Source organism: Equus quagga, chromosome 2, assembly GCF_021613505.1.
Source record: "Equus quagga isolate Etosha38 chromosome 2, UCLA_HA_Equagga_1.0, whole genome shotgun sequence".
In the NCBI taxonomy this organism is placed as follows: domain Eukaryota; kingdom Metazoa; phylum Chordata; class Mammalia; order Perissodactyla; family Equidae; genus Equus; species Equus quagga.
The window spans coordinates 96,513,418-96,528,195 of NC_060268.1; the positions used below are offsets into that span (position 1 = coordinate 96,513,418).

General features: G+C 49.7%; 1 protein-coding gene across 4 annotated transcripts in view; it reads right to left on the reverse strand.

Annotated features, from left to right (window-relative positions):
* Positions 1-850: 850 nt before the first annotated feature.
* Positions 851-14,778, reverse strand: part of EFL1 (elongation factor like GTPase 1) — a 113,011-nt gene continuing 99,083 nt past the window's right edge. For all 4 annotated transcript variants that reach the window (XM_046652442.1, XM_046652439.1, XM_046652440.1 and 1 more), the window contains 2 exons: positions 9,930-10,114; positions 851-1,118 (listed from right to left, as the gene is read on the reverse strand). In XM_046652442.1, the coding sequence (XP_046508398.1) occupies positions 930-1,118; positions 9,930-10,114 (374 nt within the window). In that variant the 3' untranslated portion in view covers positions 851-929. The remainder of the gene's footprint in view (positions 1,119-9,929; positions 10,115-14,778) is intronic.

Sequence of the window (14,778 nt, forward strand, 5' to 3'; positions counted from 1 at the left end):
TGTCAAAAACAAAGTCTGGTCTGATAATTTTACGTGTTTTGAAAAGAATCCGTCTTTTAAGTGGCTATAAAAATTACTAGCACAACATCAAAAATTACAAAATCTAGTTTTGACTGAATTGCATTTGTTCCTTACGTGGGGATCTCCCCAAATGAGGCCAATGAGGCAGCTTCAGAAAAATCTTCACAGTAAGGGGAGTAATCTCAAGCACATTAGTTACTATCCCTTCAGTAAGGCTAAGAGGAAGCAGCCAAGAAAACTACAAATTTACCTTTTTTTTTTAAAAAAAGAAAAAGGTTTAGATCATCATTTTAACATTTATCTAAATGTGAGTGATGCAATTTACGAGTGTAAAAACACAAAGTTTAAAGGCCAACAACCGAACATTCGTTGTTTTGCTGAATAAACCACTAGACGAATGAGCTATAAGAGCAGCTTGGTTTCACTAACGAAAAGGCAGCGGGTCTCAAGCACATGGTCTCTCCAACACGGCGTTAACCGCTGTCATTCACTGATTCAACACGAAACATGTGCAAGTGGAGGCTGTAATCTCAGCGTGATACTGTGGTGACAGGCACAGGCGCGGCCACTCAGTGCAGGGGACGCAGCCCCGTGTCGGGTCTGCACATGGAGCCCCCAGCACTGAACAGGCTGCCGGCACCACGGCCCACATCTGACCACCGGGGGTTACACACAGGGAAGCAGTGTGTCGCACTGCAGCGTTTATAATGACTTCTTGCCTTGAACCAGCATCAACTAAAAACACTCTGGAAATGTGTTTTCTAATACCCTCCTTACAATATTTACGTGGACCAACTTTACTGAAAGTGAACGCAGAGATAACGCAGTGTAAAGAAATTGTCCCAGTGTCAAACCTGGGCGACATTTTTTAATTTATTGGAAAGAGAAGGACCCTCCAGGGGTGACGGCTACTTGTTTCTGCCGAGGGTCCTCTGCTTTTCCGCGTGCTCCACAATCTTTTCTTCCACATGAAGCCCCTTCCGCTTCCGCACAGAATTCATGTACTTCCGGGCCTGGTTCTCCGAGTCAGCCTTCTCCCCAAAGTGCAAGTATTCCTCCTCAGTGGTCGGCACCCAGAAGGGGTCGCTGGGAATGACCTTGTCAAAAAAAGGGACAGAATGTGCTAGATTAGGCAAATATCCTTTCATTTCAAACCTCAATTCACACAGTCTTAAAGAAAAAAAGTTAAGCAACGAACAGTCAAGTTTGGTATAAACAGAAGACTCGTGGGAGGGGTGAACAAAGGGAAGTCGAGTCAACAAAACTCACATATTATTCTTTGCTCAGAGTCACCGCAAAACAGGAAGGAATAAAGGAAACCATTAATTTTGAATAAAGGACATCTCCCTCCCGCTGGGACAGATGTGGGGGTTGGCGTCTTTTCATTCATCTTGCCTTTGTCCACATGTAAGCACATGTTGGTGACTGAGCTTTTGCTCTGGACGTCAATGGGGATCTTGGGGAGCTGGACCTGGAGGACCAGACTTCCCCAGCCAGAGGCAGACATAAGCAGCCTCTCCTCTTTTCTCTGGCCTACGCCTACTTACTACTCTGATGGTGAGGAGGCCGAGCCCAGGGGATGCCCTGGAGGACATTTCTCTCTGAGGCTCCTCATTGAGGGGCAGGGAAGCAGCTGAGGAAGGGGCTCAGGTCCTCTGCAGCCAAGTCACGATGTCTCAGGAGGCAGGACCTTGACACGGACTTTCCTCGGGCCCATGCACAAGGGGCTGCCCTCCAGAACAGGATGGAGGGCTGTGCCTCTGCTCTAGGTGGTCCCCTCCGCCTGACGGGCCCCTTGTGTAGACAGGGCTCCTGAGCCTGACAGTCCTGCCTCTGTGCCCTCGCCCCTCGCTCCCCATGAGTCTGCCTGGCGACTGAGAGGAGAAGCCGATGTGGGGAGCCCGGCCTCTTCTTTTCCCCTCCCACGGGAAGCAAGCTGCCCACAGGAAACACAACCAGCCCTGTTCCTCCAGCCGTTTCCAGAGCTGACCTGCAGCAGGAGCCCGGCCTGCCCTGCCCTGGGCTCTGGAGGCGGTGCTCGGAACCCAGTGTTGCCTGTGGACCAGGACCACACGCTTCCAGATTCGGCTTTGTTAGCGACAGAGGTGAGAGTCTGACCTCTATATGCTTACTCTTGCTGTTGTTGTTTCTTATTTCTTAATTGGGCAGAAAGGCCTGGTATTTATTGAGTGGCCTCAAATCCCAACACTTTCCATTTAAAATACAGAAATGAAAGAAAAATATATTTTAAAATAGTCACTTTTCAACACAAGAAAGGGAATTTCTGTGGACGGGGAAGGGAGCGGTTTTTGGAGAGAGAGGAGCCCACAGCAGTAAACAGGGCACAGGCCCCGTCCGCATCCACAGGAGCCACGACAGACGTGAGCTGGGAGGCCGGGATCTCAACGCCACTTCAGACGGGCCCAACACACACTCTGGGCAGGTGGGCACCAGGACCACCCGGCTCTTCTCTGGAGCGGGGAGACATGTATCTGCCAGTGAGTCACAGACCATGAAGGAGAAGCCGTGCCGTCCTCACCTGGACATCTGAACAGAAGAGCAGGGCCGAGCAAGGGAGCTTCGCCCGCCTGATGGCACCTGGGGAGCTGGTCCCCTCCTGCCCTCGGACTGGAAGCCACGGCATGGCCTCCCCTGGGCCCCCAGCTTGCCAGCGTCCACCTCGGGACTTGGCAGCCTCCACAGCCATTCCCCACAAGTTTCTTTCTGTACGTTCCGCTGGTTCTGTTTCTCTGGAGGACACTAATACACTTTTACTCTGGGGTGATGGCAACGTTTTCGAACTAGACAGAAGTGGTGGATGCATAATATTGTGAATATACTAAATGCAACAAATTGTTCACTTTAAAACAGTACATTTTATATTATGTGAATTTCACCTCAATAAATTATTTTTTAAAACAGATGGGGTAACTTTCCAGAATATAATAGAGAGATAGAGATAAAAAAAATATGAAAGGAAAGTTAAGAACCATAAGACAGGTGCAGGACACGTCTCAGAGGAGGTCTGGAGTCAGAGGCCAGAGGGCAGGAGGAACGAGTCTTCAGACTGACCCTCTTGCGGGGCCCTGAGGAAAATGGCAGAGCCACCACGCTGTGCTGCACACCTGGATGGCCTGAGCTGAGGCTCCAGGATGGGAGGTGCAGGCCAGGACGGCGCTGGCCCCGAACAGAGGCTGGAAACAAAGCAGCAGCCCCGTCCCTGCGCCGAGGCAGGCAGAGACGACAGACAAGCCGGTTTCCCCCAGAGAACCTGCATGGGACGGTAACAGGCTTTGCAGCAGCAGCAACAAACGCCGGAACACAGCTTGGTGCTTTCGGCGCCAGGGGCCTCAGGGAGAACCAACAATTCCTCACCCAGTTCAACCATTGCCAAGAATAGAGGAGGCCTCTGAGCAGGGGCTGCTGGCACAGACCCTCAACAACGGAACACCCTTAGCAAAGAGATGATGATCCCGAAGAAGGAAGAAGTGAAATTCTCAGTCTCTGTAAGAGGCCAAGCGCAGGAGCTGCCCAGGAGCAGCCCACTCGGCTCTGCTGGCGGTGGTGGGGGGGAGGGGGGAGGGGGTGTGCCTGTTCCTCACGCCACAAAACAGGGAGGAGCCGAAGGAGTGAGAGGAGCGAGGTCCATGAGTCCAGGCCAGGGCGGCTCTGGCGGCTCTGGACTAGCCAGGCGGGTGGGTGCCCCGTGGATTCCCGCACACCCCACCGCGTGGTCTGGGCAAGCCAGCTCACACCAGCCAGCGCCTCCGCCCCACCCGCAGGGATGTGGCACAGAAGCCCAACCGCATGGACTGCGCAAGGGTTCAGCAAGACCGCCGACTCAGGCAGCGCACTTGGAGGGCAGCAAGCACATCACCGCCCTCCCCACGCTGCTGGTCAGGGATCAGGACAGCGCCACGGGCAAGCACACTTGGATGTAAGGGAAAGGGAGGCCCAGAAGCTGGGCCGTGTCCCCAGGGCCGTGAGGAAACTGTCAGGCTGGAGCCATGGGAGCAGCGGCTCCACCAAGAGCTGCGTGCATTCTGCGCCAGCAGCTGGACCCCTCGGTGTCCTGTTGCCTCTGGGGGACCCTGCCCGCCCCTCTCCCCATGCCACAACCACACACAGGCGCCCTCAGAGCGAAGGAGGACGATGCTGCAGATGAGGAACCAAGTGCCATCAGGGTATAGGTTACAGAGTGACTAGCAAAGTCCCCAAGGGGCCAGCAGCAAAAGGCTCATTTCCAGAGGAGAATACAAGAAATGGCACTTAGACATGAGCCAGCAGATAGCAGGGGGAGTCAGGAGGGAGCAGGACAAGGGAGCAAAGATCATCAACTAAGGACGCCTCCTGAGGTCCATGTCTCTCTGAGCAGGAAGGACACCTGGCCCACCACGCCAGGGACATACACATGGGCGCTTCCTGTCTGGATTCCACTGAGCATCTGGCCCGGTCACTAACTGGTTGTGCGGCCTTGAGCAAGTGACATAAGCTCGCTGAGTCTCTGTCCTCTACGATACAGCAGGCTGACCGAGGCTGCCCCAACACAAGGATCGTCCTGAGCGTCCACACGCCACCATCTCACCTGCAGCCCAAGCCCAGGGCTGGCAGCAAACTGCCCGAGGAAGCCCAGCAGGCAGGTGGTGCAGCCTGCCCCGTGAGGCAAGGACCCTGAGGACACCGCGCCAGGCTCCTAAGTCTCCTCTCCTCCCACCATGACCCTCCGCTGTGGCTCTGCTTCAGGGATATACAAACGACTGTCTTTCCATGCGGCTGGCGCCCTCAGCCTATACTTGGAAAGCGCGTGTTGACGTGGACCCCTGCACACCTGTCTTGACTACAGAAGGCTGAGCTTCTTAAGAAGATGGGCGTTTCCTCCCCGTCCTGCACATTTGAGCCCCTGCACAAGCAGATGGGGAGACTGTACACCTCCGAGAAAGGCTGAGAAGGCGCCTGAGCAGTAAGAGGTGCTGCTGGCCCAGAAGTCTGCACACACTGGTGAGTGCACTGGGGGTGCAGAGGGGCCGCAGACGCGGGGGCAGGACGCAGGCAGTCGCGGGCCGGAATTCTCTGCTGGAGACAAACGACCAACATGAGAGACTCCTGAAATTGGCTGGGCCACCAAACCGGCCCTAAGGGTCCGAGAGAACTGGACCAGACAAGGTGCTTCATGGCAAAGACCAGTGACGATGCAGAGGGCCCTTCTCCCCTCCCCACCATGCAGTCACAGAAGGCCCATCCTTCTCAGAGAGGGTAAGGGAGACAGCCAGAACAGAACACTTCCCTGGGCCATCATCCACAAAGACCACACTGACAGAGACCATGACGTCACGAGTTGTAAGCTGGTTACTGGTGCCCTCCCCAACCAGCTGGACGATGAGCCATCATAGAATATAAAGAAGCTCCATGTTCTGAGCAGGTCTAAGTTGTGGTAAATAAATTTTTAATCTGTTCAGAAAGTGACAAGATTTTTAAAGAGAAATAAAGGAGGTGCAAGCCGACAGACCCAGACTGGCTAATCTAAGACCAGGGTCCTTGTTTCAAAAATATAAGACCCAGGTGTTTCAAAACAGTCCAGCTCTGCCTGAGCCTCAGCACACACGACTGAGGCTTGCTCAGTGTGCTTCCTGAGCGCCAGGACTCTGCCCTCACCTCCATGTGCCCAGCGGAGCCCTCAGGGGACTCGTTCCTGCCCCCCACCCTGTGGGCTTCCTCTGCCTCATCCACGGGTGCTGTGTTGCGGCCCCTCCCCACGCCGGCCTCTGTGCAGACGTCTTGAAGCCTCTTCCTCAACACACCCAACCAAGTCTCAGAACAGAGCGGAGGGAGCCACGCCTGCCCGGGTAGGCTCATTTTCACTTTCCTTAGTGGGGCAACGAGGCGGCGACCCCCAAGGGCATCCAGGTTGTGCTCTGCAGAAAGGGCCCTGGGGGCCACGGAGCAGGGCATGCTAGCAGCCTGGAGGAAAAGGCACTTTTCTCTGGCCGGCTCACTCAGGATCCACGTGCCCACCGTGGAGGGGTGTATGCAACCCCACAGCTGGAGGGGTGGCACTTTCTAACTCAGGAAGGCACAGCGCTGGCTGTTGGCCTGGGCGTTAAAAAAAAAATGTCTAGAAGGAGAAAGCTGTGGGAGCTACATTTCAATGTTTTGCCCAGTTTTCACTATGACTCTGGCTGGCAGGTGGGAAACACCAGGTCCAGAACGGCCTTCCTGGGCGCTCCTGCAGCCTATGCGACCTGCAGCCCAGCCGCGGTGGGGGGTCTCGACAGTAACCGGTGAGCCTCCAGGTTACACTGGCACCGATGCTGAACAGCACCGGGTGGTAATATTTTTGTTTCTGTGCCTCTTATCAGCTCCTTTTCTTCCTTTTTATAGAAGGTAAAATATTGAAAGAGAAATTTGGAGATTGCTGACTTCAAAGGTTTCCTCATGGAAAACGACTCTAAGTTTATTTTCTCTATTTTTTGAAGCAGCTTCTCTCAGAAGCTCTTGGTAAATGACGTGATGTGGCAGAATACCAATAAGAAAAGCGCCATGGAGGGAGAGCCAGGTCTCAGCCGTGTTATTTCTACCCTAACTATGGGGGAACCGAGACGGCCAAGAACGTCAGGTCAATGACATTTAAGGATAAAGGAGTTTTCAAGACTTTCAAAAACCTGAAGCTTTGGGGAACAGCACCACGACAGGTGGCCAAGGGATGACAGGAGGACGGCAGCAAACTTTACGCGACTAGATTTTTCTCTGAAGTTATTTATGAAGAGACATTTTTAATAACAAGCTATAACCAGGCCAGAAACTAACCTTTTTAAAACTACTAAGTATGTAGGATTAATTTTCGCTTCTTTTGGTTTAATTTTGAGAGAGAAAAGAGACTGAAAATTTTCACATTAACAGAAACTGCCTATTTGGTAAAAACGTGCTGTTTTTATCCTAGTTGTTCCTAAACACCCATCCTCCCCCGTCTTTGGTGACAGGTGTTTCAGGCGGGCACACAAGCCACCTGGGTCCCAGGGAGCAAAGCACACTTGTCTAGAGAGCCGGATAGTAGACATTTTAGTATGCGGGCCATAGGTCTCTGTCACAACTACTCAATTCTGCTTGAAACTGGCCACAGAAAATATATAAATGAGTGGGTGTGGCCACATCCCGGTACATTTTATTTATCAAGATAAACAGGCAACAGGCCACAGTCTGCCGACCTCTGATCCAGTCAAGGCTACACTTCCTGCCTCCTTGTGAGGTGGGGCCATCTTAGACATGGGGCAACAGGACCAGATGAAGTGACTTCTGCGACACCCAGTTCATGTCCTTAAAGGGAAGGACTATGCCCTGCTCTTCCCATTCCCCATTCTTACTGGCTGGAACACAGACGTGATGGTGGGAGGTGAACGGCCACTTTGGACCATGAGTAGAAGCCAACTGTTGACAAAGGCAGCAAACCAGAAGGAGCCTGGGCCCCACCACAGCGAGCCACAGTAGCCCTGGACCACCTCCACAGCCTCGAGAGCCTTCTGCCTTACGTGAGCTGCTCTATTTTGAGATCCCTTCCATGGAGAAGTCTTACACGTTTCCTAACCAATATATTTGCCAATTAGGAAATGATCAGAACTTTATAGATTTTCTAAAGTGTGCTTTATAAAATCACTTTCAAGAATAAGACTGACTTTAAAATGATGAGGTATTTTTAACAAACAACAGGAGATATAAGTTTTCCAATAACAACACCATCACAACAGCTGCTAACAGCTCCTCCAGAGCTGGATCCCAGAGAATCCCAGGGCTCATTCACCTACACCCCCTTTGCTCTGACCAGACACTGTAACCCAGTTTTTGCACCAGCGCTGATCAAGGCCGTCTTCCCGAGATGGACGACGTGCCATCTCTCAGACGTGCAGAAGCACAAGCTGCAAGCTCTGAAGGAGCTTCATGCAACGGCAGTACTGAGGAGGAATGCATCCTCCTCTCCAGGTCATCACTTTGAAGTGGAACACATCTCCCTGCGGTTCTAAATGTCACTTAGCCACACTGCCCTGGAACCACGTCGGTCACTGAAACCCAGGGCAGAGGACGCCAGTGGTGTTTCTCATTAGGAACATCGGTAACGTATTTACATGACAGACACTGTTGTTATTATTCAGGAGCTGCCTCTATAAATCCCATCCTTCTATTTCTTACTGGTTTGTGTTCTTATGTGACAGTTGAGTGCCAAAAACCCAAAACTAAAAAGCCAGAAGTTTGGATAAGTGAGAGATTACTACCCATGAGCTTGGGGATTAACGAATAATTTAAATGTCTGGAGCTACTGTTTTCCACATAATGAAATACAGTAACGATACCAATCAGATATAAGTCAGTAAAAACATCAAAACATCATTTGGTTTCTAGATAAAGATACAAAACACAAGAAAAACTTCACAGTAAATCACTGTTAAATCGTAGTTTGTACTGACAAAAAAAGGTAGCCTAAATTGGAACACTGACTTTGGCTAGATCAAGCATTAAGAACGTGACTTTTTTTTTAAGAAGAAGGAGATACAACTGTTTCGGACTAGCAACTTCACTTGTATCAATTCAGACATGAACTTGCACATTAAAATTAAATTTGCCCTGTCCCAAGTCAATTTTCCTGAAATGTCACCTTTCTTGACTTTGCCGATTCACTTGACTATAAAATTCATTTTAAAAAGAAAGTTCTCCTCAATTATTCCCATTCTCCCTTATTGTCTAAATTTAAACTATTCATTTGGAGTATTCTAGAGAAAGGGACCCATCTGGCTAAAGGAAGTGAGAGAAATAACAACAGCTTAGCACTGAACCTTAACCACGGGTTTAGGGGAAAACCCTGGACCACCGGCGTGAAGCCCAGTGCAGTGCCACATGCCGAGGGCAGGCCAAGCGAGCGTGGCGGAGACTCCGAGAATGACACAAGGGAACCAGCTTCACTCTGGGGCCACCAGTGCTGGGCGCCAGGCTGGACACTCCCCACGCCGTCTCACAGTGCAGCAAACTCAGCGAAGTCCCAGTTTGTCCACAGCAGGTGCAGAGTTAGAATTCCACACCAGGACCCTCCAACCCCAAAGTCAGCGCTCCTCCCGCTAAACCGCAAACCTCCATGGCAAAAGCGGACGAGGGGAAGTCATTAGAGTCCCTGTAAGCGCAGATGGCAGAAGCCGTGATCCTAAAACGACCTTTCTACTCACACCGACCGTCCCTGATGACAGGTTTCGTCTGGAAGCATCGCAAACTGCCTCTCGCACGTGCCCTCCACGTCCCTCGCGGCCTCTCCTCTCTCTGGAGGGCCAGCGTCTACCCTGTCATGAATGCTGTTCAGGAGGGCGGCCCCTCTTGTTGTTACTTTCCCCTCTCAGTTAAAAAACGTGTTCACTTCTTTTCTTCTCTCCCAGCCACGCAGATCTTTCAGTCTTCGTTTCTGATTACTGACGAGGCTGCCTTTTCACCACCTTTGCCGACACCGACAACAAAGGGCTTCCATGAGCCGCTTCACCCCACACCTGAAGGCCGTGGAAACCTGGCGTCTCCATAGCGGGGACCGGAGAATATGCAAAACATAACCGTCCCCTTCTAAATACCGGAAATATTTTTCCCCCAATAGAAAAGTTCCTTAAAGTTTCACTTTCGAAATGTGTGGTTTTCTTTTAAAAATCTAAAATATACCTTTAGAGTGGAAAAAAGGATGACACATTGTGTCTTAACACAGAGAAGGAAGGCACACGTGTGTGTTACAAATCACATCCGGTCTCAGGATCACGCAACCTGGACGAGAAGCCTCTGCCTGGGGGGCGCAGATGCAGAATGCTGATGGCACGTAAGGCGGCCTGCTCCCCCGGCGTCACCACTAGAAGCACACCCGCAGCGAGAACGGAGGACCGGCCGTGGGCTCTTACCTCCCAGTGGCTGAACACCAGCTGCGGGCTGGCCAGGCCGCTCGTCCTCTTCCTGATCTCATCCGCAAAGCCGAAGCTCTCAGCCACCGGCAGCACCGCCTTGATGGTGAACACGTCCGTCCCCTCCTTCATCTCCTCCTGAAGTACCCGACCTTCCCTCTTCGACAACACGGCGTAGACCCGACCTGCAAAGCCACAGAGCCTGTAAATTTCCTGACCCGTCATGTGTCTCCAGCCACACGAAGATGAGACTACTCACGCACTCTGTCACAATCCACTCACGAGCAACTCTGTTACCAATGATTCTGGTTTACAAAAGCATGGAGACTTTTTCTTAAAGAGTTTACTTGAAAAGTAAAGCAGGACAGTTATAGAAAAATTAGAGATAAAACGTGCAGTCCCCTCAAACTGCCTCCCCCAAAGGCAAGCCCTTCAACACAGCAGGAGAAGCCGGAGACTTTTAAAAGGACGCTTTGAGGCAGTTTTACCCATGAGCTGTCTTTGGGTATGAAATCCAATGAGAGGAGTGTGACTGAGCTCCATAAATATTATAATTGTAATAATTATGAGACATTACTAATGTGGCGATGATAATTATGATGATGACATAGGCTATTTGGGTCTAGTAAGCAAACAACTGGCACAATGACATTTTTATGCTAAAAATTAAAACCACACATATAAATGCTTGCTCATATTTTCTAACTGACGATATTTAAGTGGCACAAGCGTGAGAGTTTTATTCCCCTGAAAAGTGACCGTCTTGGGACCTTCAGTGTCTGCGAACAGTCTCTATCGCCACGCCACAAGGATTTGAACAAATTCTCTGGGCTAACACTTGCACTTCGCCTTTCAGCACAATTCTGCTCACACCCAGGAGGGAGATGGCCCCCTACTGGCTCTGGGTGGCGCCTCTGGGTACTCAAAGCTTCCTCCCAACCAGTAAGCACAACGGACTCTGCAAGAGCAGATGGACTGAAACGCACAGACAGCTGTGAGGAACTCGCTGCGGGTGGCAGACATGCACACTGAAGCGCCTTCCCCACCACTCAGAGCAATGCTCTAGTCACCTAAGTGACCTGGGAACACCTCACCCTTGGAAGCTGAAGCACTGCCGTGAGGGGTAAGTCTCCCCACTGAGTCCTGGGCTCTCCTCCTAAGCAAAAGGGTGATGACCTGTCGTGCCTGCACCACCTTTGCTTGTTTATTTTTTAAACTAGGAACTGAGGACACAGCATAAAACTGTCTGACTTCCAGCCTTTCTCTCTGACTCAGATGTCCCCCTGGCGGTGGTGATTAAGAAGGATAAAGGTAAGCAAACGGCAGGAAGCACATGTCTCAGGGTCTTAGGAAAAAACCCTAAAAACTCTCGCGGGCCTCCCTCCCTCTGCTCCCCCTGTTCAGCTGAAAAACAAACTACAAATTCCGCGAGAGCTGAGAGGCACCAAGTTACTGTCTCTGCCCTCGCTGGCCGCCACTTTCTCCCCACATCTCCCATGGGGCAGCTTCTCGCCACCTCGCTGTGTGCTCTTTCTCAACTCCCAGGCTCCATGGGTTGCCCTGCGCTCCATTAAACCTGTTTCCTTGAACTTCATGGTAATTTTCGTATCGCAAATGCCTTTTCTCGGTATTCGTTCTCCACCATCGCTCTGTGGTTTCTGAAGCTGCTGATCAACAGCTCCTCTGACAACTCCCCAATCTTAGCGTTACCCTCCTCGGACCCCCGGCCCCCTGACCATCCTTGCACCGTTTACTTCACTAACTATTAAAGGGATAATGTTTTCCTAAGAGCAGTCTTTGAGGCTCCACACCCTTCTCTGAACAGACTCTTCGTGCAGAGAGCCAACTCCTTTCTCAGGTCTGTGGACTGAACGATTGATTTCATGCCTGCAGCTGCTGAGACTCTATTTCTAAGCCAGGCCCCTCACTCGACCTCCAATCCCTAGAGGATGCCTGCCAGGGAGGCTGCACCGTGGAGCCTGACTCCCTTCCAAACCCAACACGGCTAAGATAAAGCACATTACCTATGGCAAAAGCAGCTCCACTCTCCCAGTTCTGAACGGTCATTTCCCCTGTCGCTCATTCTGTTCAGTCACAGAACAGTGGGTTAGAAGGGGACTTGAGGGTTAACAAGCTCTGCCAGAGTACACATTTAAACTCTGCTGCAGACTTCAAAACTCACTTCCTCCCAGGGCAGCCCATCCCACTTCTGGAACACCCTAACTGGCAGATAATTCCTGAGCCCCTTATCTGCTCCCCTGAAGTTTCTAACCATTGGTTCTAGTTTTTGTCACATGGGACAAGGTTAGTCCCTCTTCCACAGATCAGCCTTTAGGCTATTCAAAGACAGCTGTGCAGCCTTCTCTGCTCCCATCTAAATACCTCCAATCTTTCTAGGACACGACCTTTCTTTCCTGTTCCATCCTGACAACTTTCCTATCTGAACTGCTATGATTTCCTTACATCTGTCTTGGAATGTGGTACCCAGAACTGAAAACAATACTGTAGGCACAGTCTGAAAAGCAGAACAATTATTATCTTTATCAATGATCTCCTTTAGGCTATAGATTATTTGCCTGAGATTTATACGAGGGGAAAAACACTCTAAAAGCTGACACCAGCAATCTTTATCTACTCTGCTACCTTACTCTAGGAAAAGTTTTAAGGTGGTTTATGGAAGTCAATACCAACAACGGGGTGGGGCGGCAGGAGGAACGAGTAAACGGAGGCACACGACTGAGGGGCCAGAGGCCAGCCGCCGACCGCCCTGGGGTGAGGCCAGCAGCTCCACCACCTCCTTCCCGCCAGCAGGCTTGGATCAATAACTGTAACCGAAACTGAATGTAATTAATCATGCAACTTTTAAGCCATTCAATTTTAATTCCACTAAAACTAAATCCTAAAACTGGGGCACAGTGATGGATCACCGAACAAAGGAAAACAGCTACAATACAACCTTCCAAATGCGCTGGGCTCTCCCGACAGGCGCTCCCAGCACTGGGATGCGTTCGGAGACCCTCAACCTGCTGCTGTTCCCTCAGAAATCGGTGTGCCCCGTCAACCAGCACTTCTGCTCCGTGGCCTCTGACTGTGAATGCTGGGTACCCCTCAACCGGCGTCTGTTCCACCATCACACCTCAGTCACGTGCAGCCGGCTGAGTAATAAATACTTTGATGGAACAAGGATAACTAGGTAAGGACCCAAATTTAACAAGACACAAGCTAGCACAGTAAACACAAGGTTTTACAGTTGGGTTCAACCAACCAGGTGTCCAGGATTAGAGAGAGAATGCCGACAGCAGTTCCTCTAAAACAAACTATGAATGAGTCTCCTTAGAGCTCAAAGCAGCCTCCAGCATGTGGGACAGAAAAAGCCAATGTAGCACTTAGTTGCTGAACTCAAAATTATTCCATTAAAGCCCATTTCAAAGTACTATCACTTTCAAAAGACCCACCCTGTTTCAAATTTTGCTAATCCAAATTTCTTATAAAATTTCACTGGAAAACCATGTTTATTCACTAAATTCAACTGTATTTTACTTTCTAATTGTTTTACACAATTAAGCTTTGTCACCTTAACTCATCTCTCAAGAAGGAATCACAATGAGCATGGTGTGGCATATACCACTTAATACATTTTTGTTAAATTGAATTATGAAATGCTGATGAAATGTAAAAAGAACCCCAAGTGTAGAATAAGAAAAGGTTCTTAAAAGTAAACAACAAAACCTATTTAAGAATGTTTCTGATGCATTAAGGCACACACATTCTAACAATGCAAGCATTTACTCCTCTATATAAAAACAGAAGAACTACAGTAAGAGAAGCTGTGATTAAAACTCTGCCTAATACTGTCAAACAGAAAAAGATTTTTATATGTGAAGTTATTCCCAGAGACAAGAACAATGACGAGCAAGAATAAAAAGAGTTAGTAGGTTAGAAGAAGAAATATGAAGAGACCATTTACTAGTCACATGACAATTAATTAAAAACACAAACCAATTCTGATGTCCATTTAAGGCACTTATCACGGGTGAAAAATAATGATAGAACCACACCTTTGGAAAGTCGATATTACAAGTAAAGAGCGTCATTTTCTTGGGATTATTTCCCCAGATAAAATGATTTTGAGAGGAGTATTTTTCTACAAAATTTCCCATTTTGACCATAAGCAATTCTATCCATATATATAATGATTTCTTGTAACAATCTGTGTAAAAAGAACTAAGTTTTAAAAAGAGACTAAGGGAATTCACTTTTGCTAAATAAAAAAGAACTTGTCTTTTCACTTGTCTTGTGCCGGCTCTTGGAGAATTAAAGTAACTATCAGCAGAGTCTGAAGTCTTCTTGGAAGATCGCCACCCAAGCAGGAAGCAAAAGGCCTTGGAGATATAAAGGTCTCTTCACTTCTTTCAGTTGAAAGTGGTGATTTAGAAAGAAAGAGGAAAACACGAGAAGCAACCAGCTTCTACCCTGACGGATCCTGGGCACTAGAAATTGGCTGTCATCACCAGAGCCCCTCAAAGCAATGAGAACGAGCTCAGGGAGGAGATTTTCCAAGCTAAGCAAGAGGGCTTCAAACCAATTCAGGAAAACAGAATCCTAGACCAAATCTAAACATAGGCCCTCTGTAAGGCAGTGGCTGTGGCAGCCATCACACAACCACTGCATGGTCTCTGAGAAACGGGTTAAGATGGCTGCCCAGCGACAATGGCACAGAGACTGCACAGTAACGATCCAAATGCACACAGCTACCACCCCCAGGGGTCAAGGAGGCCCAGCACAGTGGGATCTGTACCTGGATAAGACAAGGCAAAGACATACCTTGCTCCTAAGAGAGAAGAGGACA